The 22,885-nt window shown below is 33.9% G+C and overlaps 3 protein-coding genes across 4 annotated transcripts; all 3 read left to right on the top strand.

Moving 5' to 3' along the window:
- The first annotated feature begins 7,145 nt into the window (after positions 1–7,145).
- On the top strand, positions 7,146–10,046 carry LOC112727764 (transcription factor AS1). 2 transcript variants are annotated; one of them, XM_025777662.3, is made up of 3 exons: positions 7,146–7,258; positions 7,425–7,550; positions 8,680–10,046. In XM_025777662.3, the coding sequence occupies exon 3, from the start codon at positions 8,733–8,735 to the stop codon at positions 9,807–9,809; it is 1,077 nt and encodes a 358-aa protein (XP_025633447.1). In that variant the 5' UTR covers positions 7,146–7,258; positions 7,425–7,550; positions 8,680–8,732; the 3' UTR covers positions 9,810–10,046. The 2 variants fall into 2 exon arrangements, with proteins under 2 accessions (XP_025633447.1, XP_025633448.1); XM_025777663.3 differs by lacking the exon at positions 7,146–7,258 and having other exon boundaries at positions 7,288–7,550.
- A 4,398-nt stretch (positions 10,047–14,444) lies between these two features.
- On the top strand, positions 14,445–18,379 carry LOC140176802 (uncharacterized). Its single transcript, XM_072208352.1, has 4 exons — positions 14,445–15,345; positions 15,778–16,169; positions 17,391–17,732; positions 17,933–18,379. The coding sequence occupies exons 1-4, from the start codon at positions 14,445–14,447 to the stop codon at positions 18,377–18,379; spliced, it is 2,082 nt and encodes a 693-aa protein (XP_072064453.1).
- Positions 18,380–18,409: 30 nt separating this feature from the next.
- On the top strand, positions 18,410–19,153 carry LOC140176801 (secreted RxLR effector protein 161-like). The gene has a single exon (XM_072208351.1). It carries the CDS (start codon positions 18,410–18,412, stop codon positions 19,151–19,153), a length of 744 nt encoding a protein of 247 aa, XP_072064452.1.
- The last annotated feature ends 3,732 nt before the right edge of the window (positions 19,154–22,885 follow it).

Here is a 22,885-nt window from a genome sequence, read left to right as displayed (position 1 = left end):
TGCGTACGTGTGAGGAGGACATTCATGGCCACGCGTACGCGTGAGGAGGGAATTTGCCAGCGACGCGCACGCGTCAGCCACGTGCACGCGTGACATTGATCACGTGACCTCATTATAGTGAATACGCTGGGGGCGATTTCTGAAGCTATTTGATGTAGAATTCAAAAGAGAACAAGGGGGGAGCAATTAGATAGTGTAGGAAATATGCCTTAGCTTAGTTCTAGAGAGAGAACTTCCCTCTTTTCTATAGAAATTAGGATTCTTAGTTTAGTTTTCTCTTAGAATTAGGGTTTAATTCTTGTTTTCATTTAGTTTTTCTTGCAATTTCTTGTTCCTACATCTTTGTTCTCTTAGTTTCTCTTGTTAATTTCTCATTTTGGTTACTTTTATATTCATACCCTTTTGTTGGATTTGGATTCTCTTTAATGCAATTTGATGTTTTATGTTTCTTTCTTTCTTGTTTGAGTTGTTATTGTGATTTTCTTGTTTTGGATAGTTGTAGATTTTATTATTCTTGCCCTTTTACCATGCTTTCCTTTTATGCCTTCCGAGAGTGTTTGACAAAATGTTTGGTTGGATGTTAGAGTAGTTTTTGAGCATTCTTGGCTTGAAAAGAGAAATTGGACAATCTTGAGTCATTAATACCCAATTTAGATTGGTGATCTAGAGTGATTAGTTAGTCTTGTATCTATTAACATTACTTTTGGATTGGGGTTAACTAGTCCTATTTGACTTTCTCTTAATATGAAGATAAGATTATACCTTCTTCTGATGTTGGAGATGACGAAATATGATTAGCTCTTGTTAAGTATTGTATGATAATTAATGACTAGGATAGAAAGTCGTGATTCTCAATCCTTGACATGAATGCCTCTTTTTAGTAATTGTTATCTTTAGTTGTTGATTTACTTTTAGTGTCATTTAGATTATAGTCTTCTTAAATACAAACCACCCCATGAATCTCATAACCAATGATACGCATACCTCACAGCAATTCCTTTGAGAGACGACCCGAAATTTAATACTCTCGGTTATTATTATTGGTTTGTACTTGTGACAAACAAAATTAAACTTTGATTGAGTGTTATTTGTCAGTTTGGAACTATACTTGCAACAAAGTTATTCCTCTTTCCGAGAAGAAATTCTAAGCCAACGGTTACACTCCATCACTTTGTTTTGTAACTTCACTCACACATCCAATCAATTCTCATAGTTTTATATTTTTATTTCTACGAACACAAAACGTCATTAACTCATAACCGGCCGGTTCGATTAGAAAATCGATGAACCAATAATCTGACCAGTTTGATGCACCCACATGCCGCCAAACTACCGAAGGAGCTCCGCACGTCTACTTCAATAGGTTCGAAGGGGACATTGTGAATGCAACGCCCCCTCCTTTACCACTTTGCTAACATGTTTCTTATTGCTATATGTGACAAAAAATAATTATATAGTAGACCTTGAACGAATTTTATTTTTATTTTTATCTTTTTAAACATGGATACCAAATTTGATATATTGATTGTGTTATATTTTTCTCTTTTTTGTTCATTTAAATTGAGAAAGTATTTTGTACTAGTAACTAATTTATTATCTTTTTTGTGTCATAAATTATATTTAAGAATTAATTCTTGATACTTAATTATTATTAATATATTTGTAAATTAAGTTTTAATTTTTAATTTTAATTTTAATTTTATTTTTATAATTTTATATTTTTATTTAATTATGACTGGATGAATCGGATGAATTAACAACCCACTAATTGACATACGATCGTATTAATTATCGATTCTGATAATTATGCATTAATTTTTTCATTTTTGTTGCAATAAATCAATAATTTTTTTTATCAACTTTAATTTTTAAATTCGTTAAAATAGCTAAACGATGATGCTGTTTTCTATTTTCATAATTTAAAAAAGATTAAACACAAAACGACAATGCTGTTTTCTTCTTTTAAAATTTAAAAAAAATATATTTTTTTATGCAAAACGTCAATGGCAATTTTTTAAATAATTGGATTTTTTTTTTTACATAAAATGACACCAACATTTTGTATTATTTGAAAAATAATTTTTTTTTCATAATAAGATAAAGGATAAAGTATTAAATTGATTTTCTACGTTTGGGCGTAATCTTATTTTAATCCTTAAAGTTTAAAGTATCATATTTAAATACAAAAAAGTTTTATTTAGTTTTAATGTAGTCCTACCCTGAAGTCAAAGTTAAATAATTAACGAAATGTCCTATATGACAGCAGTACAAGAATAAAGTCGATAACCTAGAAAATAAATACAAGAAAGACAAAATTAACCGTAGATGCATCAATATATTTATTTATCATTTTTTTACAATTTAAATGAAATATATTTTATAGAATTAAGAAGAATGATAAATAAATATATTGATGCATCTACAGTTGATTTTGTGTCTTTAGAACTTTTACTTTTTTTTTTAGATTATCGACATTATTCTTGTACTGCTGTTATATAGGACATTTCATTAATTATTTAACTTTGACTTGACGGTAGAACTACATTAAACTAAATAAAATTTTTTTAAATTTAAATAAGATATTTTAAATTTTAAAAATTAAAACAGAATTACGCCACACATAAATAAGAGACCAATTTGATAATTTATCTTAAGATAAAACTCACATAAAGTCAAATATAACACACATCTTTGCGCAATATTAAAAAAATTTAGCCCATTGTAGAGTTGGGTATTGCCAAAATACGTCCCATTATCCTTACCAAAAAAACAAAATAAATACGTCCCATTATTGCAATATCTAATATCTAATTACTATTAGCTGAAGTCTTTAATTTTTTTAATAAATACAATAATACATAATACATGTACTAAAAATTTATGGTTATTTAGTTTACATTTTTATTTTTTATTTTATTTTTATATTTTTATAAAGAAAAAGAAAACAGTAAAGATAATAAAATTATTCTTTCTATTTTTATTTTTTAATTTTATTTTTTCAAAATATAAAAATTGAAAACAAAAAAATAAAAATACAAATAAAAAGTACTCTAAATATTTAATATATATATATATATATATTAACACCAAATTCAAAAAATAAATATTTTAAAATATTATAAAATACGACAAATGTGATTATTATTCTAAATCATATGAAGTAAAACAAAATAAATAAAAGTTGGATGTCAGAAATTATTTTTAATATGAAAATAGAGATGGTGTTTTGGTTAAATATTGATATTTGAAATGTATTATAGTATTGTAGATATCATCCAATACGTTTCTCATGTATTGCAACACGTCCCCACGTGTTGGCCAATATGTTGTCACGTGTCTAACACGCTCATCACGTATTGGCTAGAATGCTGCCACGTGTCCAGTACGTCCCTCACGTGTTGCAACACGCTCCCACATGTTGATTTCTCACCTATAAAATTCACCCATCTATAATTACACCAAATAATTCTATTTCCAAAAAAATACTAATATTTTTTCTATATAAAAAAAAATCAGCCGTGGGATGTAGTCGAGAAGAAAAGGAAGTTTGAAATAACCTGAAACCAACTATTTCACCCAAAAAAATGATAAAATAAGAGAGAAATAACTAATTAGTTAGAAAAATAAAAAAGAATAAATAAAGAGAGTGGGAAATGAATGAATGTAGGGAAGAGGCATAGATGGTGGCTCCCTTATCATTCGCGTGCCATCTTTCTCGCACATCAAGCGCTGAAACCAACGTACGCTCTCTGCCACTGCCCACTGCCCACTGCCCACTGCCCGCTGTGCCTGTGGGGTCACTCCTTTTCATGTCTTGTCTATTCTCTCTCTCTTTCTCTCTCTCTCTGCTCTGTTTCAGTTTCAGTGCTCTGTCTTCTCCCAAATACCACCGCATATTTTCTCTCTCTCTCTCTCTCTCTAACAATATATCTTCTCCATGATGTCATTGCCCTTCCCACCATAACATGCAATGCATGACTTGACATGTCTTATTATAGTGCTTCTTCTTGTATTTTTTTTTAAAATATAAAAAAAATTAAATAAATTTTTAATAATTTTTATATTAAATAAAAAATTTAATTTTAATACATTAATATTTTACACAATTACTTAATTATATTTTTGAATAATTATTCACATAATTCATATAAAAATAATAATTATTATTATTGACAATTTAAAATAACATTAGGTTACGAAATTGAATACACACAAAATATATCAAAATTAAATTTTTACATAAATTTATTTTTCATCAAAAAATAAATGAATCTTATATTTCGTTTAAATTCTCTAAAAAATATATTTTTATTTTTTTAAGAAATAACAAATTAGAATTTAATTTTTTAAATAATTAAATTGTCTAATATTTAAAATAAAGTTCCACTCTTAGAAAAACATTGTGTCCTGCAAAGTAAATTTTTATCCTACATCTACTATAGGGCTCCCTATAATAAGAGCTGAATTGGGAGTGTTTTGTTTTCTTTGGTACATGAGTCAGGAGTGTTTTAATTCAATTAAGTCCTGAATCAAAGAGATATAGGACTAAAGTGACTTCTGTTGCTCGTCTTAAATAGATGCAAGTCAAGCAGTGGTAGGATTAATAGGGGGATCTAGACATTAACTTAATAATTTTACTCTCATTTTAACACACATTTCCTGTGTCTTTAGTGCCTTTTCCTCTCTTCTTTCCCTTTTTATTCATAATTTGCCTGCTTCCATTATATTTTGAAATTTCAATAAATGATGAAAGTGAAAATGTAAAAAAGAAAAGAGAAACCGTGAAGTTTCGGGTAAAAACTTTTGGTCTTGTCATACTCATTCATTGGCGAGAGATATATATTTGATGAAGGAGATCAGATAACAGTTGATTGCTTCTTAAAGTTTTATTTGTTAAATTTGATATTTGAATTTTTATGTTGATCAATTTAATTTTTTAATTCTTTCGGTTAATTAGTTGGGTGCTGAATTTTAGAATCATAAATTCAGTTAGTCCTTAAAAGTTCATTCTTGATACTTGCTAATGTCGATTCTTAAAAATGAGTGACTTATTAGATGATATGTGTAATTAATAATAGCAAATTATTTTGTGACATGTGATATATAATATCAAATTGCGTTAGCATGCCACGCAATATTTAACAATATACATCAACATTTCATTAACATCAAGGCGAAATATGGAAAAACAACTAAACTCTTTATAAACTTTAAAGAACAAATTGAGTAGCTTAAAAAATCAAGACCAAATAAATTAATATTAAAATTAGACATGTAAATTTAATAACTGAATTGATTTTTATTATCTCTTTTATAGAGTATGTATTTAGTATGTTATATACTTATATGGGATACACTTATAATACAAATGTAATTGTTGAAGATAAATTTTGTTGGCAATTATATTGTTCTGGTGTTTTTTTGTTTTAATTGAAGGGTGAATTATCATCTCTCGTGCATTATTGTGTAATAGCCATAGGTCTCGTGAAATAATTATATAATATATTTAACTAATCAAACACATAACTAAAGTTTAAATAAAAATAAATTTTGAAACACAAATTAAATATATTCTAGAACTATACAAGTATTTCTTAAGTTTTATAATTCCAAAAAAATAATGTAATAAATTTATTATTTAGAATTTAATTTAAATATAATACTCTATATTTAGATAAAATAAATATTTATTTATAAGTTATGTATGCATACAATTATACTTATTACGCGATAATATACGAAAAAGTATAATTTATCTTTTAATTTTTGGAAAGAACATGAGTAATTTCCTATTTGGTTTGTATACTTGAGTTTAATTTTATTCGGTGACCTTTATTATAATTGTTATTATTATTTTACATTTTATTCATGAAAAGTAATATTTGAAGCACTTTAATTGAAAAATTAAAAAATAAGCTTTTTTCCTATTGAATTTGAGTATTCAATTTGGAATTTCTGTAGTGTCCATTAGTAAAAATGTTATGCTCGGTTTGATTTGTATTTTTAATTTTTAATATTTTTTATTTTATTAATAAAAAAGATAAAATAGTACATTTTTTTTTATTTTTAGTTCTTATTTTTCACATTTTCCAATCATAAAATTATAAAACTTAGAAATATTAAAAACAAATATAGAAATTAATAATGAAAACTAAACAAATCCTTATTTTGATAACTTATCAAAATTGTAACGTTTGTAAAAATTAAAAATAAAAATTAGAAAGAATATATGTAATTCTATATTTTTATTATTCTAATTAAACTTAGAAATTTTTTTAAATAAATAACTTAGTTATATTATTTACTGAAATATGAAATTTGTAGCGTATTTATCAATTTGTATCACATGATTTATTTCGTTTATAGTATAAACGAAATAATTATAAATGTATCTCTTTTACAGTAAATGAAATAAATTAAATTTTGTTTTGCACGCATCTCGTTTAGAAATAAGATATTTAAATTTTGAAAAAATACACGTATTTTGTTTATTGTGTATAAAAATATATTTAAATAAAAAAAATAAAAAATTTAAATGGATGATAAATAAGAAAGATTGGTTTCTTACCTACTATAGAGAAGAGGAGACTTAATTCACACAAGTAGTGAGAATGTAAAATATAAAAAATTGGAAAACATATAAAACCGCACATAATGAGAGAGGATTTTGACGTCAATAAAATAAATCCAATTTTTGTAATTATTCTTATATTTGATTTTTTTTTAAAATTTAATGATGTAATTACAATATTTATTAATATTTTATTTAATTTAAATAATAATAAAATATATCAATTTTTATTTTTTAAATTAATCTAAATTAAATTATTTTTATTATTTTAAAAAATATATTTTTATATTTATAAATATATATATCGTTTATCGTGTAAATAAATTAATTATGAACATATCATAATTATACATATTTTATTTTCACATATCGTATTTACAATATAAACAAAATATACTCATAATTATTTTTTTATATTGTAAATAAGATATGTAATAGAATGTAAAAATATAAATGGTGTCTAAATAACCTATATTAATAAATAAAATATTTAAAATATTTATTTAAAAAATCCAATTAAACTTATCTTATATTTTTTAATTTCAACCAAATAGCAATAAAGCATACGTACATACATAATTACATATTGTGACTAGTGTAAGAAAAAAAAAAAGAAAAAGGAAAAAGGAAAGAAGAGTACGTCAACCCCTATTCACAATCACCAGTTCACCACTCACCAGAGAGAAGGTAACCCCCTAAGCTACACTTCAGACTTCACTACACTGTCTCTTATCTTTTTTTTTTCCCTCCTCATTCCCACTCTGTTATTTATTTCTTTATATATTTTTATGTATTTGTTTTCCTTTGAGTGAGTTAAGTGAGCAGAAATTTTGTTCTTTAATGTGTTACATAGGTGCTGCTGAGTAGTTAGGGAGCAGGTGTTTGCTCATCCTCTTCACTCTTTGAGCATCTCTCAAGAGCTAAGCTTCTTTGTTTTTCTTTTATCAGAACCATGTGTTCTTGAAGCTTTCTGGTGGAGGTGAGGTTTTTCAGCAATGTTCTTTTTTATTATTCATTATTATTTTATCAAAATGGTTATGTATTTTGATAGTGATAATGCGTCCTGTGGCATAGTGTTGTTCAATGTCATGTTTTTCTTCATATTTTATTTTAATTTTGGGAATTTGGGTTTTTATACTTCAATTTGATTTCTAGATTTTGAATCTGGTTATGTTTATATATGCTTGTTCCTCATATTAATATGAAACTACAATGTTTGGTGTGAATGAATTTTCTTTTTGCTTTGGATTTGGACTTCTCACCATTGATAATGTGGTTAATTTCGTGGGTTTTTTTTAATGCTAAATATTTCTGGAAGAATGTATGGAACTACTAATTCAGAATTTCCTGTTTCAATTGAGACTCTCAATGTTTTTAAGTTTTTGTGATTCAAGGAATTTATAGGTACTCAGAACTGTTTGTTAGTCCAGTGCCAGAGATTGATCCGTACGGAAAACCCTGTTTAGTGAGATAAGATCAGATCGTTTTTCCAATTGAAACAAGTAATGAAACTTGATAGCAAAATAAAATGACATGCAACTTGATTATTTTCACTGTTTGTTCTCAAAATCTTTGCACTAAGACTAGCCGTTCTTGTTATTGATGTGAAGTCAACTTGTTTGATCCTTGAATAATCATGTTCTTTTCTATGTTCTGTCTTCTTCACCACTCAGTTTCATGATGTATGTCACTTTTGTATTTTTTTTAAGGCTTAAAAATATTTTTTTCATTTATGTTATCAAGGTAGTATCAATTAATTAAATTTGTATAATTATTTTAATTCCTCTTAACTAACCATTTATGTTATCTTGGTAGTATTCATTTATGCGCAAAGTGTAACAAAAGTTCTCTGCCATATGCATGCTAGCTCCTTCATTCCATATCGATAGTCGTTTTGACTTTAAATTTTATTGGTACAATCATAAGTTGATGTATTTAGGTAGAGATTATATCGATTTACAAAGATATAAGTACTGTTATTAGTTCAACTTGGATTGCTGTAGCATTAAATTCAACCCAAATCCATCCTTGTTTTTCGATATTTCCTTGTCTGTATATTTTTATCACTGTGAAATTGAAGTGTTGAGTTTCTTCATAACTTTTTCTAGAGACAACATGAGCTCAAGCTTCAAGCAATGGGTTGTGGGATTTGCAGTTGGAAATGAAGGAGCGGCAACGTTGGAGAGCTGAAGAAGATGCTTTGTTACGAGCTTATGTCAAACAGTATGGTCCAAGGGAATGGAATCTTGTGTCGCAGCGCATGAACACGCCTCTTAACCGGGATGCGAAGTCATGCTTAGAAAGGTGGAAGAATTACCTTAAGCCAGGCATTAAGAAAGGATCTCTCACCGAAGAAGAGCAGCGTCTTGTGATCCGCCTCCAAGCGAAATACGGAAACAAATGGAAGAAAATTGCGGCCGAAGTCCCCGGTCGGACTGCTAAGAGATTAGGCAAGTGGTGGGAAGTGTTCAAAGAGAAACAGCTAAGACAGAAAAAGGAGATTAACAGAATTACCGAACCAATTAACGATAGCAAGTACGAGCACATACTAGAGAGTTTCGCCGAGAAGCTAGTTAAGGACAGCCCTTCGCCTTCGTTTGTTATGGCTTCTTCCAACGGGCCATTTCTTCATGCGGATGCACCGGCCCCTGCATCCCCTGTGCTTCCTTCTTGGCTTTCCAATTCTCATAGTCATAGTGCTACAACCGGCCCTCCAAATTCACCATCCGTGACACTAAGTCTTTCCTCACCAACCGTGGCAACACCACCATTTCCGTGGATGCAACCGGAGAGAGCACCGGATAATGCTTCGTTTGCTTTAGGCAATGTGCCTCTTTGTGGACCTTTTCCGGCTTCTGGTGATAACATGCTGATATCTGAGTTGGTGGAGTGCTGCAAAGAGCTGGAAGAAACACATCATGCTTTGGCCGCGCATAAGAAAGAGGCAGCCTGGAGGTTAAGAAGGGTGGAGTTGCAGTTGGAGTCGGAGAAGGCAAGCCGAAGGAGGGAGAAGATGGAAGAAATCGAAGCGAAGATTAAAGCCCTCGAGGAAGAGCAGAAGGCTGCTTTGAGTAGAATTGAAGCTGAGTACAGGGAACAGTTAGCCGGATTAAGGAGGGATGCCGAGACCAAGGAGCAGAAGTTGGCCGAACAATGGGCGGCGAAGCACTTGCGGCTTACTCGGTTTCTGGAACAAGCAGGATGCAAACTGGGGCTCCCTGAGCAACATGGAAGATGAAGACACACATCACCACCTTAGTAAGTCAGATATGCTTGCTCTTATGACTTGAATAATATGCATTTTGAGCTTATTATTGTTTTTTCCTTTTCATGCTTTAATTTTGTTACATATGTCTATCTATATCCTATGTATTCATAAAACTGTAGTAATTTTCAGTTAGAACTCGATGTATTTGCACTTTGTTGCACATCATGAATATGAACTTAACTAATATCAGTTAGGTTGGGACAGGAATACCGATAGTTCTCTTCCTGACTATGTTTATGAATAACTTGGATGAACAATAACGAGATTTTGAGTTGAATTTAGAAAAAGTATAGATAGACAATGAAAATACTAAACAATGTGAATAATGGATATAATATATGTTCATTTTACTAGGTACGTAGATGATTATTTTAATATTAAAATTTATGTGGATAATTTGAAGGTGTAGTGCATTTTTATAAATTGTCACAAAAATAATCTAAATAAAAACATCAAAAGGGTTTATTTCTTAAATATCCCTAACTATATTTAAATCTTTGTTTGGACTAACGTATAAAGTACTAAATTAGGTATGTAAATATATGTTCTTGGTAGGATTGTCTTTTCCAAGATTACGGAATAACTTCTCATCAAACAACTTTTGAAGATTTGTATTCCTTTTCAAATTCTATATTCTACTCCCTATGCTTGTTTTGGTCGGTCTACATTCTAAAGTTTAAAGCTGTAACCACTTGAACATCGTCCTTGGGGCCTGAAATTGGAGAACAAAAATTGGTGGTGTTTTGACTTTTGATTAGCGTACGACAAGATCAAAGGTGAATTTAGTCATCGTCATCCAAATGACTATGAAATTTTGGCAACAAATAAATTTTCAACCCAAAAAGAAAAGAAAAAGAAAAAGAAAAAGAAAAAGATGCCATAATTTTGTGTAAAAACAATTTTAATTCATGAATCAGAATGCTGATAGAACTATCTGTAAACAAAACGAAGCTAATGTTATACTTACGAAAAATGAGTTTTATGACAAACATAGCAAAACTTTAAATTTTTGTTGATTTTTTACAAGAATTAACTAAAAATTTTAAATTGTCACTATCTTTTATCTTCAACTTTTGACATTGCTATTGTCTCTATTTTCTCAAATAATAAATTTTTGAGAAAATGACAAATAGGTTCCTGACCTTTTGTCGCACGGATATTTTCGTCCCTGACCATTGAAAAATACTTTTTAAGTCCCTGACCTTCACAAAATTTGGACGGATCAGTCCCTCCGTCCAAATGCCTCCGTCAGGGACTGATCCATCCAAATGCTTCTGTCAGGGACTGATCCGTCCAAGTTTTGTGAAGGTCAGGGATTTAAAAGTATTTTTCAATGGTTAGGGACGAAAATGTCCGCAGAACAAAAGGTCAGGGACCTATTTGTCTTTTTCTCTAAACTTTTATAATCCTCTATCACCCCCACTTTAACCACTTTTTAACACTATAACAATAACCACACCAATGGTTCCACCACCATTGCTGCTGTGCCAACATCACCTGCAATACCCCAATAGAATTTTGAACAGAATTTTATTCAGTTCAAAAGCAAAACCCCAATAAAAACACATCACAAAAAGAAGTAATAATGTCAGCGTCAACAGGGGAACCCCATGGGACTTGATGAGATTGGAAACAGTGCTCCAACCCACAGATCTGATCCGAATTTCTCAATCTCATTAACACTCAAAACAATAAAAGAGAGAATTTTTAATACTTCAAAGTATACTCATCACCTGTCCAAAAAAAAAAAACGTGTACTCTGTAACAGCCCAGACCACTCGCTAGCACGATATTGTCCGCTTTGGCACACAAGGCCTCACGGTTTTGCCTTTGACGATAGGGATGCTAGCCGAAGCCCCCCACACTCACTCGTCAAAACGCGTCATGCTAGGGAGAGGTATCCACACCCTTATAAGGCATGCTTCGTTCCCCTCTCCAACCGATGTGGGCCTTACATACTCATTATTTTGATGGAACACATACAATACACAAGGTATATGTGTAATGTGTCTATATATATTGAGAGAGAGAATTGTATGTGGTGAGAGAATGACTATCATTGATTAATCACAACTCACATATGATGTATATACATACACGTTGGCTTATGTGAAGGAAACATTAACAGAAAATCAGAAAAATGAACTAATTACCCCTGCTTATATCAGCAATAACTAATCTCTAACTAACTACTCAACTAACTACTTAATTTACATATTAGTCGTAATATCTCCCCTCAAGTTGGCATGTATAGATTCAACGTGCTAAACTTGGAAATTAAGCTCCTAAATTGAGTTTAAAAGACGGGTTTGGTGAAAATATCAGCAAGTTGGTGCTGAATTCTAACATATATAAGCTTGATCAGCCCATTCACCATTCTTTCTCGAACAAAATGGCAATTGATCTCGATATACTTAGTTCGTTCATAAAAAGTGGGGTTGGAGGCAATGTGGATGGCTGACTGCGAGTCACAAAACAACATGGAGAACGGAATTGTAATTTGGAAGTCTGACAGGAGTTCCTTGAGCCAAGTTAGTTCAACTTACAAACTAAGTCTGGACTCTTGGATTTGTACCCCAGTGGCAGATCCATGTAAACTTCCTTAAATAAGTCCCCCTTGAGGAAAGCATTATTGACATCCATTTGGAGCAAAGACCAATAATTGATGGCAGCCAAGGATAGGAGTACCCGAACTATAGTGAGCTTAGTTATAGTGGAAAATGTGTCTTTATAGTCAATTTCAGCTCGTTGAGTATAGCATTTAGCAACTAAACGGGCTTTATACCTTTCTATCGAGCCATCGGCCTTACACTTCACTTTGTACACCCATATACATCTAATGGTGTGTTTCCCTTTTGGTAGTGGTACCAATGACCAAGTGTTAGTGGCCTCCATGGTTTTCAACTCCTCACCTATGGCCTTTCTCCGAACTACTTGATGAAAGAAAGTGGGTTCAGGTATTGCATCATCCGCTGTTAGAAAACTGAAATGATAGTTGGATAGGTGTTGAAAGTTGTGGCATTGGTAATCTTTAAGGTACTGAGGTGGTTTAGAGAGCCTAGAGGACTGCCGGAGTTGAGGCACAAGTTCAGGTTCTGGGGCTGTGACAGGTGGTAAAGGTTGCTCCAAAGGAATTGATGGAGTGGGAGAAAAGGGTGGCTGATGACGAACGACAGTTGTTGCTAGAGTTTGATTGATGTTGGCCTTGTGAAATTTATGAGGCATGACAACTTTAGGAAAATTGTCGATAAGAGAGGAAGGACTGCTCGACATCTTGACAAATGGAAATTCATCTTCGCCAAATGAGACATTTCTAGAGATAAAAACTCTATTGTTGCTCAAGTCATAAAGCTTGTAACCTTTGAAGCCATACGGGTAGCCAATAAACATAGCTTGAGCTGCTCTTGGAGTGAACTTGATCCTTTGGGATGCTAAAGTGAATGCATGAGCAAGGCATCTAAAGACTCTTAATGACTGATAATCTGGCTGCTTATGGAAGAGTCTTTCATAGGGAGTGCAGTGTTGTAGAGCTGGACTAGGCAGTCTATTCACCAAGAAGGTCGCCATCAAGATGCATTCACCCCAAAGTTCAATTGGCACCATAAATTGGGCGAATTTTCACCTACTCTAAACTTTTGAGGAGATGCGAAAAATGATAATAGATCTTGTCCAGAGTGGTATCTCACTGTCGGGTCCCTCGGAAGGAGGCCTTCTTCGCCCTCTACCTAAGCTGCACAAGAAAAGCCCAAAGCCAATTCTAGGAAACAATAAAGCTTCATAGGGTCCTTTTGTCCAGGTGGAGGTAGTTCGCATCTTGATAGATATGTCTATTTCATCGAACCTCTCTCTGAGACAGTGTCTAGATCGTTACGCCTTTTGTGCGGGTCAGAACTTACCCGATAAAGAATTTCACTACTTTAGGACCGTTAAGTTTTTTGTTTTAAAAAGCATAAAAATGATTTAAGTGTAATAATTGCACCGAGTGTTATTTTTACCCAAGGCTCTGCTATGGAAACCGAGCGTTTCTTAGTTTAAAAATGCTGACCTTTGACTGAAAGAAGAGGGCTCTAGCAACATTGAGCAAATGTTGGTGTTTCCATTCAACCACCGAGTTTTGCTCAGGCCTCTCTACACAAGAAAATTCATGGAGAATTCCCTTTGAAAGCAAAAAATCATTGAGAAGCAATTCTTTGGCATTATCGGATCTGACCTGTTTTACCTTAGCATCGAATTGTCTATCAATCATGTCAATGAAATTGTAGCCAGATTATAGTAGAGTAGATCGATAGTTTGGCAGCATGTATAACAAGCTTTCCCACTTAGTAAATTAACATCAAAATTAGTTAGAGTAGTGTAAGGAATTTAGTCAGGCAGTTATTAAATGTGTGGCTCACATTGAGTGTATATATATATATCAGTTTACAATAATGAAATCACACTTTTTGCTTCTCTTTGCTATCTCACATTTTCTGAGTCTCCCTCTCTTGCGTGGAGCAACTCCACTACCTCACCACCACACTCTGCAAAAAGAGTGTAACTACCCTGCGCAAGATCACATCCTTGATGAGATTCGTGTGAAGTAGTGCTTACACGATTTGATCATCAATGGAATCGAACGTGCATGACAGAGAGGTGAATTCGGAGAACCAAGCATTCTCGGCGAGCGATATGCAGAAATTTGCACGCATGATGGACCAATTCAATACATTTCAAGCACAAGCGTCAAGATCCAAGATGAATTTGCTGCAAGATTCGTCTAGTCACTTCTATTTGCACCGTAGCGAAACCCCTGGAATTTCACTCACGAATGCTCCATTAACCACCTCAAACTACCATTCGTGGTCAAGGTCAGCGACACTTTCACTCAAATCGAAGAACAAACTCCAATTTATCGACGGAACCTTAATGAAGCCAGAGAGGGACGATCCTTCCTTCGGAGCCTGGGATCATTGTAATACATTTGTTTTGTCGTGGCTACACAGATCTCTCAGTCCAAAAATTCTCCAGAGCGTCTTATGGTGCAACAACGCTTACAAGCTATGGATGGACCTGAAGCACAAATTCGATCAAGGAGACTTGTTCAGAATTGCAGATCTGGAAGAAAAATTGTTTTCGTTGAGACAAGGTGAACTCACCATCACTTCTTACTATACTAAGTTGAAGAGTATTTGGGAGGAATTAGATGAGTTTAGACCTATTGCAATGTGTTTTTGCCTTTATAACTGTGAATGTGGAAAGAATCTTGACATGATTAAAGAGTACAGAGAGCAGTCCCATGTAATTAGGTTCCTTCGAGGATTGAACGACCAATATGCGAATGTACGCTCCCAACTAATGCTTGTAACACCCTTACCAACTGTAGCAGCAACCTTCTCCTCGCTTTTACAGCAAGAGAGACAATTGATGCACTCAATGGATCCTGAAGCAAGAATGATGGCAAATGCTATCAATACGAATGCGTTTGGGACTTATCAAAACAATGGAAGTAGTTCAATTAGTGGAAGAGGTAGGGGTCGTGGGGGCAGAAGTAAAGGACATGGCCGAGGGACACCTAAATTGTGCTCCCACTATGGCAAGAATGGTCACCTAGTAGACATATGTTATTACAAGCATGGATTCCCACCACACATGCAAAGGAATCAATTCAAAAGGAATACTGATGGCTCAAGTGCCATGAACTCAGTAAATTCCATAACTGCTGCGAGCAATGTATAGAGCAGCATTGAACCTTTAATCCAGAGAGATGAAAGAGTCAGTCTTGATGGGTTGTTTTCGGATAAGCAAAAGGAAGCCCTACTTGCCTTGTTCCAACAACAATGTAGTGACCCCCCAAATAATGAGAAATTGGCATCTGTACATGCACCATCTGCAGGTACCTTCTATCTTTTATCAATTTTCAGCCATATTTTAAATTGTCATGACTGAATTTTGGATACAGGATCTAGTGCTCATGTGTCATTCTCACTCGATTTCTTTCAATCTGTTAAAATAATAAAACATGTTCAAGTCATAATGCCAAATGGTTCTAAAGTTGTCACAACTATTTATGGGACAATTTTCTTCTCAGCAAGCTTCTACTTGACTGATGTCTTATATATTCTTACTTTCAAGTATAATCTCATTTCAATTTCAAAAGCAGCAGATGCACTTTCTTGTTCCTTTTTGTTCAATGCACATGATTGTGAGATTCAGGAGCGAATTACCTTGAAGACGATTGGAGCTGTTGATCAAAAGGAGGGATTGTATACAATGCGGATCAAACCTGTTTTGGTAGCAGCACCGGAACTGATGTATACAATAAAGGGTGATGTAGCTAAAACTGTGACTCCTGTACACACACACAATATCATTCATACATCAGATGATGCAACATTTTGGCATCATCGTTTAGGACATATCTCATGTGATAAGATACAACAAATGAAAATTGCATATCCATTCATTACATATCATAGTAGTGATGTACCATGTTCTCCATGCCACTATGCAAAGCAAAAACGCTTGCCATTTAATGAAAGTCACACCAAATCTGAAAATATTTTTGATCTAGTGCACGTGGACATTTGGGGACCTATAGCTATACCATCTATTTCGGGCCATAAATATTTTCTCACAGTGGTTGAAGACAAAAGTAAATTCACTTGGTTATTTTTTTTTTTGAAAAACAAATATGAAGTCAGAAAATTGATTGAAAATTTTGTCCAACTTGTTGAAACTCAACACAATAAAATCATTAAGTGCATTCGATCTGATAACGGTCAAGAATTTTTGATGCTTTCATTCTACCAAACCAAAGGTATTATACACCAAACCAGCTGTGTGGAAACTCCACAACAGAATGGGGTGGTAGAAAGACGACATCAAGAAATCTTGAACGTAGCCAGGACACTCATCTTTAATTCAAATTTACCACTCTGTTTTTGGCACTATGCCGTGGCTCATGCCATCCACATGTTAAATAGAACACCTCACAATAAGATAGCACCTTGTAGCCCTTATCAGATCTTATATAATACCTTACCGGATATTAAACACTTCAAGGTATTTGGTTGTTTGGTTTATGCATTAACTTTTTTGGTTTCTCATAGAAGAAAGCTTGACGCTAGAGCTAGAAAATGTGTTTTCTTAGGATTTAAATCAGGCACCAAAGGATATGTTCTACTAAATACAAAAATCCAAGAGATACTAGTCTCAAGGAATGTGAAATTTTATGAACAGTTCTTCCCTTTCAAAAATACCACTGGTCCCATTTCTTTAAAAACAACTACTAACTGTAAGTCACATGAACATGTTGATCCTTTTCCCCACCATGATCCCACTTCGGATCCATGCACTAATACACAATGGCTGGATAATATAGTGCTTCCTGCAGCTCAATATACGCCCCCTAATCTAGCCCCGGATTTTGCTTGCACTCACACACCCATGGCAACATCTCAATTCACTCCTCATGCATCATCAATTATCCCTAATTCACATTTTTCACCACATTTACATTCGCAAAATTTTGCTCACAGTCGCAATTTAGATACATCACACCCACCTATGCAGAATTTAGCACTGCCTAATGTGCAGCCAGAGGTGCGACGATCCACTCGAATTAAACACAAACCTGCCTACCTCCAAGACTACCATTGTATGCGATTCACCACCACTGATCAACAGTCCTCTAGTCAGTGCCACAAAAAATATCCTCTCTCCAGTTATGTGTGCTTGAATTCTCTTTCAGCAGGTCACAGGGCCTTTTCGATTGCTTTATCTGCTAACATTGAACCACGAAGTTATGAGGAGGCAATCACTCATAGTTGTTGGAAGAAGGAAATTAGTGATGAACTCAATGCTCTTGAAGAAAACAAGACATGGACACTGACTCCTCTGCCCAAAGGAAAGAAGGTGATTGGTTGTAAATGGGTTTTTAAGACCAAGTTTAAGTCTAATGGTGAAGTTGAGCGACATAAAGCCAGATTGGTGGCAAAGGGATTCACCTAAACTGCTGGGTTCGATTTTTTTATACGTTTAGTCCTGTGATTAAGCTAACTACTTTGAGAGTCTTGCTCACCATTGCTTCGACTAGAAACTGGTTTGTGCATCAGCTCGATGTCAATACCGCGTTCTTACATGGTGACTTGCCCGAAGAAGTGTACATGAAGCCACCCTTAGGTCTTCAAGCCCCACTTGGTTCTGTCTGCAAACTACAACGCTCTTTGTACGGCCTCAAACAAGTCATCCGCCAATGGCACCAGAAATTATGTTGCATGCTCATTCAGTTTGGTTACTCTCAGTCCAAGGCCGATAGTTGTTTGTTTACTAAGTCCACAGCTGCATCATTCACTTGCATCCTTGTGTACGTGAACGACTTGGTTTTAGGCAGGAATGATCTTAGAGAGATTAAGAGAGTGAAACACTTGCTTGATGACAAGTTTAAAATTAAGGATCTTGGGGAATTAAAATTCTTCTTGGGGCTCGAGTTTGCTAGAAGCCACAGAGGCATAGCAATGTATCAAAGAAAATACACATTGGACTTCCTTGAGAAATTTTGACTACAAGATGCAAAACCAATCACCACACCTATGGATTACACCACAAAATTGTCAAAGTCGTTAGGGAATCAATTGCAGGATGTTTTTGCATACAGAAGACTGATTGGACAGCTAATCTATTTGACAAATACTCATCCGGACATATGTTTTATAGTAAGTAAGCTAAGTCAATACCTGGACTGTGCAACTGATACCCACTTCAAGGCAGCACTCCATGTCCTGAGGTATCTCAAAGGTGCTCCAACCAAAGGTGTTCTATTCTCAGCTTCAGACCACCTCAACTTGACAGCATTCTCTGACTCAGATTGGGGACCTTGTCCCTATACTTGCTGGTCTGTGTCTGGATTTTATTTTTTCCTTGGCAAGTCCCTGGTGTCATGGCGATGCAAGAAACAACAAACTGTTGCGTGCTCCTCTGCTGAAGCGGAGTATCGAGCAATGGCGCTCGCCACATGTGAAGGTATCTGGCTTTCTTTCCTTATTCGATATTTTCACGCAACACCTCTGAAGCCAATTACCTTGTACTGTGATAACCAGTCTGCACTACATATCGCAGCCAATCCTGTGTTTCACAAACAAACAAAACATATCGAGATTGACTGCCACACTCTGAGAGAGAAGGTCCAAGAAGGCACTTTGAAGCTGCTCCCTGTTTCATCAGCAAATCAGATTGCTGATATTTTGACTAAGCCTGTAGCCCCTAATCCTTTCTTGTCTTGTGAAGTCAAGTTGGGTCTGATTAAATTTCATACCCCAACTTGCGGGGGGATGTAGCCAGATTATAGTAAAGTAGATCGATAGTTTGGCGGCATTTATAACAAGTTGTCCCACTTAGTAAATTAACATCAAAATTAGTTAAAGTAGTGTAAGGAATTTAGTCAGGCAGTTATCAAATGTGTGGCTCACATTGAGTGTATATATATCAGTTTACAATAATGAAATCACATTTTTTGCCTCTCTTTGCTATCTCACATTTTCTGAGTCTCCCTCTCTTGCGTAGAGCAACTCCTCTGCCTCACCACCACACTCTGCAACCGAACAGATTTCCTCAGAAATTGATAAGAACATCAGTAGCATTTGATTTTTTCTTCAAAAAGGTAAATCCAAGTAAATCTTGAATGATTATCAACAACGGTAAGTCGATAAGTAAGTATCACATGTTATTACATGTGGGAACGCGATAGGGTCCCCAAATGTCATAATGAATCAGATCAAAGGTAAAATTGTTTATTTGATTGAAAAGACAAACGCCTAAGCTTGGTGAATGGACAAACAAGACACTTAGAATGGTTGAATTTGAGAGGTTTGTGTGATAAAGCATGACTAAGATTATTCAAAACCTTTTCTGAGGTGTGTCCTAGTCTAGCATGCCATACATCAGTATTAACAAGAGAAATAGAGTGACAAGTAGCAATATTAGGTGTGGGTTGCGACTCTTAGCACAAAAAAGATAATCAATTTCATTACCTTTGCCAATTACCTTCTTGGAGGTCTTGTCTTGCATTGTGAAAGATAGATAAAAGGAAAAAAAAACAGTGCAGTTAGACAATTTAATAAGTGAACTAACAAAAATTAAATTGAACCTGAAGGAAGGAATGAAGATAGCATTGTATAGGATCAACGAGGGATTGATGACTACATTGCCAATTGCTATGGCACAGATACGAGTGTGGTATTTGTAAAGCTACATAATGGGTTTTGATGAGTAAATAGCCAAATTAGTCCCTGAAAGATTATCCGATCTCTAAATTAGATCCCGAAAGAATAAATTAATCAAAATTGTCTCAAAAGATTTAAAAATGGTCACGTTAGCCCTTCCATCTATTATTTGACTAACGATGTTATCATTTGCTTACTGATGCGTGAGCATCTTGTCTATCTTTTCCTAGTGAATTTGCATCTAATTTGTTGAGTTTAATTAAGAATTAATTATATTTTAGCCACTATGGATGCCATTTTGAGTTTTGTGCAATACTGTTTATTTTAGGTAGCATTTGGCGGAATTTGATGGAGTTTCTGCAGAGAAAGAGAAGAAGCCAAGGAGATGACCAGCGAATACCGACGCGGACGCATGGCTCACGTGACCGCGCGGAATGGAGGAAATCGCAATGACGCGATCGCGTGGACTGGAATCTGCACAAATGACGCGAACGCGTGGACGACGCGGACGCGTCACATGAGCGATCTGCAGAATTAACAGAAGACGCTGAGGGCGATTTCTGGGCTGTGTTAACTCAATTTTCAGCCTAGAAAACACAGATTAGAAGCTGCAGCATGGACAATTCAAGTGGTCCCCATCCATCCATTGAAGATTTGATTATTTAAATTAATTCAAATTTAAATTCAAATTTTAATTCTAGGAAAAGATATTATTTTAATTTTTAGTTTTAGATATTAGATTTTAAATTTATTAGGATTAGTTATAAAAAGGGAGAAACTTTCCTTCCTTTGGAGGGGGGGTTCTGAGGGAGATTCCACCTCATCCCATTAGGGGTACATTTTTTACCTGAATCCTTATTTTCTCTTTTCCATGAGCAACTAAACCTCTACTGTTAAGGTTATGAGTTCTGTCTATTGTATGGATTGATAATATTATTTTTCTATTTTAATTCATGTTTTGATTTATATTTCAATAATTGTTTTCGTTCTTTATTTTATGAATTTGGGTGGAACGGAAGTATGACCCATATTCTATTTGAGTTCTTGTAAAACTTGGAAAAGCTCTTCACTTGAACAATAGCTTGAAAACATATTATCCTGAATTTCTAATTGTTTGTATTTAACGGGATATGTGACATATAATCCCTTTATCTTTGAATAATTAGGATTCTTGTGGCATATAAACTAGGATTCGATCATCACCCTCTAATTGGAATTAATTGACCAAGGAATTGGCAGTTGATGAATTTTAGAGGAGACTAGGAAGGTCTAAGGAATTAGGGTCTAGTCATAAATAGTTTGCCATGAATTAAATCTTGCATAATTAAAATAGTTAATAAGAAAATCCAATCCAGAAAATAGATAACTCTGAAACCTTAACTGCCTTCTCTATATATTATTCCCAACTTAATTACTTGCCCTTCTTCAATATTTTTTATATTGTTTAATCTCTTTTATACTGCATCTCAACACCAATTTTTATTTGTCTAACTAAGCCTATCAAACACTATTGTTGCTTAGTCCATCAATTCTCGTGGGATCGACCCTTACTCACGTAAGGTATTACTTGGTACGACCCGGTGCACTTATCGGTTAGTAAGTGTGGTTGTAAAAAAACCGCATCAAGTTTTTGACGCCGTTGCCGGGGATTGACTGTGATTAACAACTATTCGTTGTTTGATTGCTTAGATTAAATAATTTTTTTTATATTTTTTATTATTTTTTTTCTTTTTTTTCTTTTGCATTTTTTACGTTAATTTTTCTCTTTTCTTTTTTTTACGTTAATTTTTCTTCTTTTCGTTTTCGTTTACGATTAATTTTCTTTCTTTCTCCCTTTCGTTTACATTCCCCCCCTTCTTTTACCGTATCTTTTCTTTCTAACTTTATTTTATTTTTATTATAAAAAAAAATTAAAAAAAAATAATAAAATAAAATAAAATATTTTAGTATCAATATTTTTTCTTAATTCTGAATTTAAGTTTGGTGTTACCCAATTAATTTTATTTTAATTTTTCTGTTTATTTTTTTCTTTTAAAATTTTCAAATTTCTTTTATTTTTTATTTAGTATTTTTATTTTATTATTTTACACAGGTGATCTCACAGGGACTTCTCTGTACTCTGACGTAGAGAGTCCCATTTTTTCTTGTTTTCTGCTTGTGTATGCGCAGGAATAGAGACAAAGAACATCTCTTAGACTTTGATCCTGAACCTGAAAGGACTTTCAGACGACGTTTACAACAAGCAAGACTTTACAAGGCTGCAGAGTCCACTATGGCAAATAATAACGCTGTTAATGCCAATGTGGTAAATCCGAATGGGGATGATCAACAGAGGAGAGTGCTTGGCTCTTATTCTGCCCCTACTGCGGATCTTTACGAAAAAAGTATTGTGGTGCCTCCTATAACTGCAAACAACTTTGAGTTGAAGCCACAATTGGTCACCCTGGTGCAACAAAATTGCTAGTATCATGGTCTTCCTCATGAAGACCCAAATCAATTTATATTTGATTTTCTGCAGATATGTGATACTGTGAAGACAAATGGAGTGAACCCAGAGGTGTACAAACTCATGCTTTTCCCGTTTGCTCTGAGGGATAAAGTAAAGCTATGGCTAGATTCACAACCAAAGGAGAGTCTGAATACTTGGGACAAGGTTGTTACAGAGTTTCTCACTAAAATTTTCCCGCCAAAGAAGCTGACTAAGCTTAGATTAGAGGTTCAGACCTTCAGACAGAAGGAGGGAGAAACACTTTATGAAGCTTGGGAGAGATACAAGCTACTGACTAGGTAATGCCCTCCGGACATGTTCTCCAAGTGGACCCAACTAGATATTTTTTTATGAAGGCT

Source organism: Arachis hypogaea, chromosome 12 (genome assembly GCF_003086295.3).
Source record: "Arachis hypogaea cultivar Tifrunner chromosome 12, arahy.Tifrunner.gnm2.J5K5, whole genome shotgun sequence".
Classification (NCBI taxonomy): domain Eukaryota; kingdom Viridiplantae; phylum Streptophyta; class Magnoliopsida; order Fabales; family Fabaceae; genus Arachis; species Arachis hypogaea.
This window is presented reverse-complemented; position numbering and strand designations above follow the sequence as displayed.

Coding starts and splice junctions, on each gene's coding strand:
- LOC140176801 (XM_072208351.1), top strand. CDS start 18,410: ATGGATTACACCACAAAATTGTCAAAGTCGTTAGGGAATCAATTGCAG.
- LOC112727764 (XM_025777662.3), top strand. CDS start 8,733: ATGAAGGAGCGGCAACGTTGGAGAGCTGAAGAAGATGCTTTGTTACGA.
- LOC140176802 (XM_072208352.1), top strand. CDS start 14,445: ATGGAATCGAACGTGCATGACAGAGAGGTGAATTCGGAGAACCAAGCA. Junction 15,346..15,777: donor TAGTTCAATTAGTGGAAGAG/GTAGGGGTCGTG, acceptor TTTTGGATACAG/GATCTAGTGCTCATGTGTCA. Junction 16,170..17,390: donor TAGCTAAAACTGTGACTCCT/GTACACACACAC, acceptor CCACCTATGCAG/AATTTAGCACTGCCTAATGT.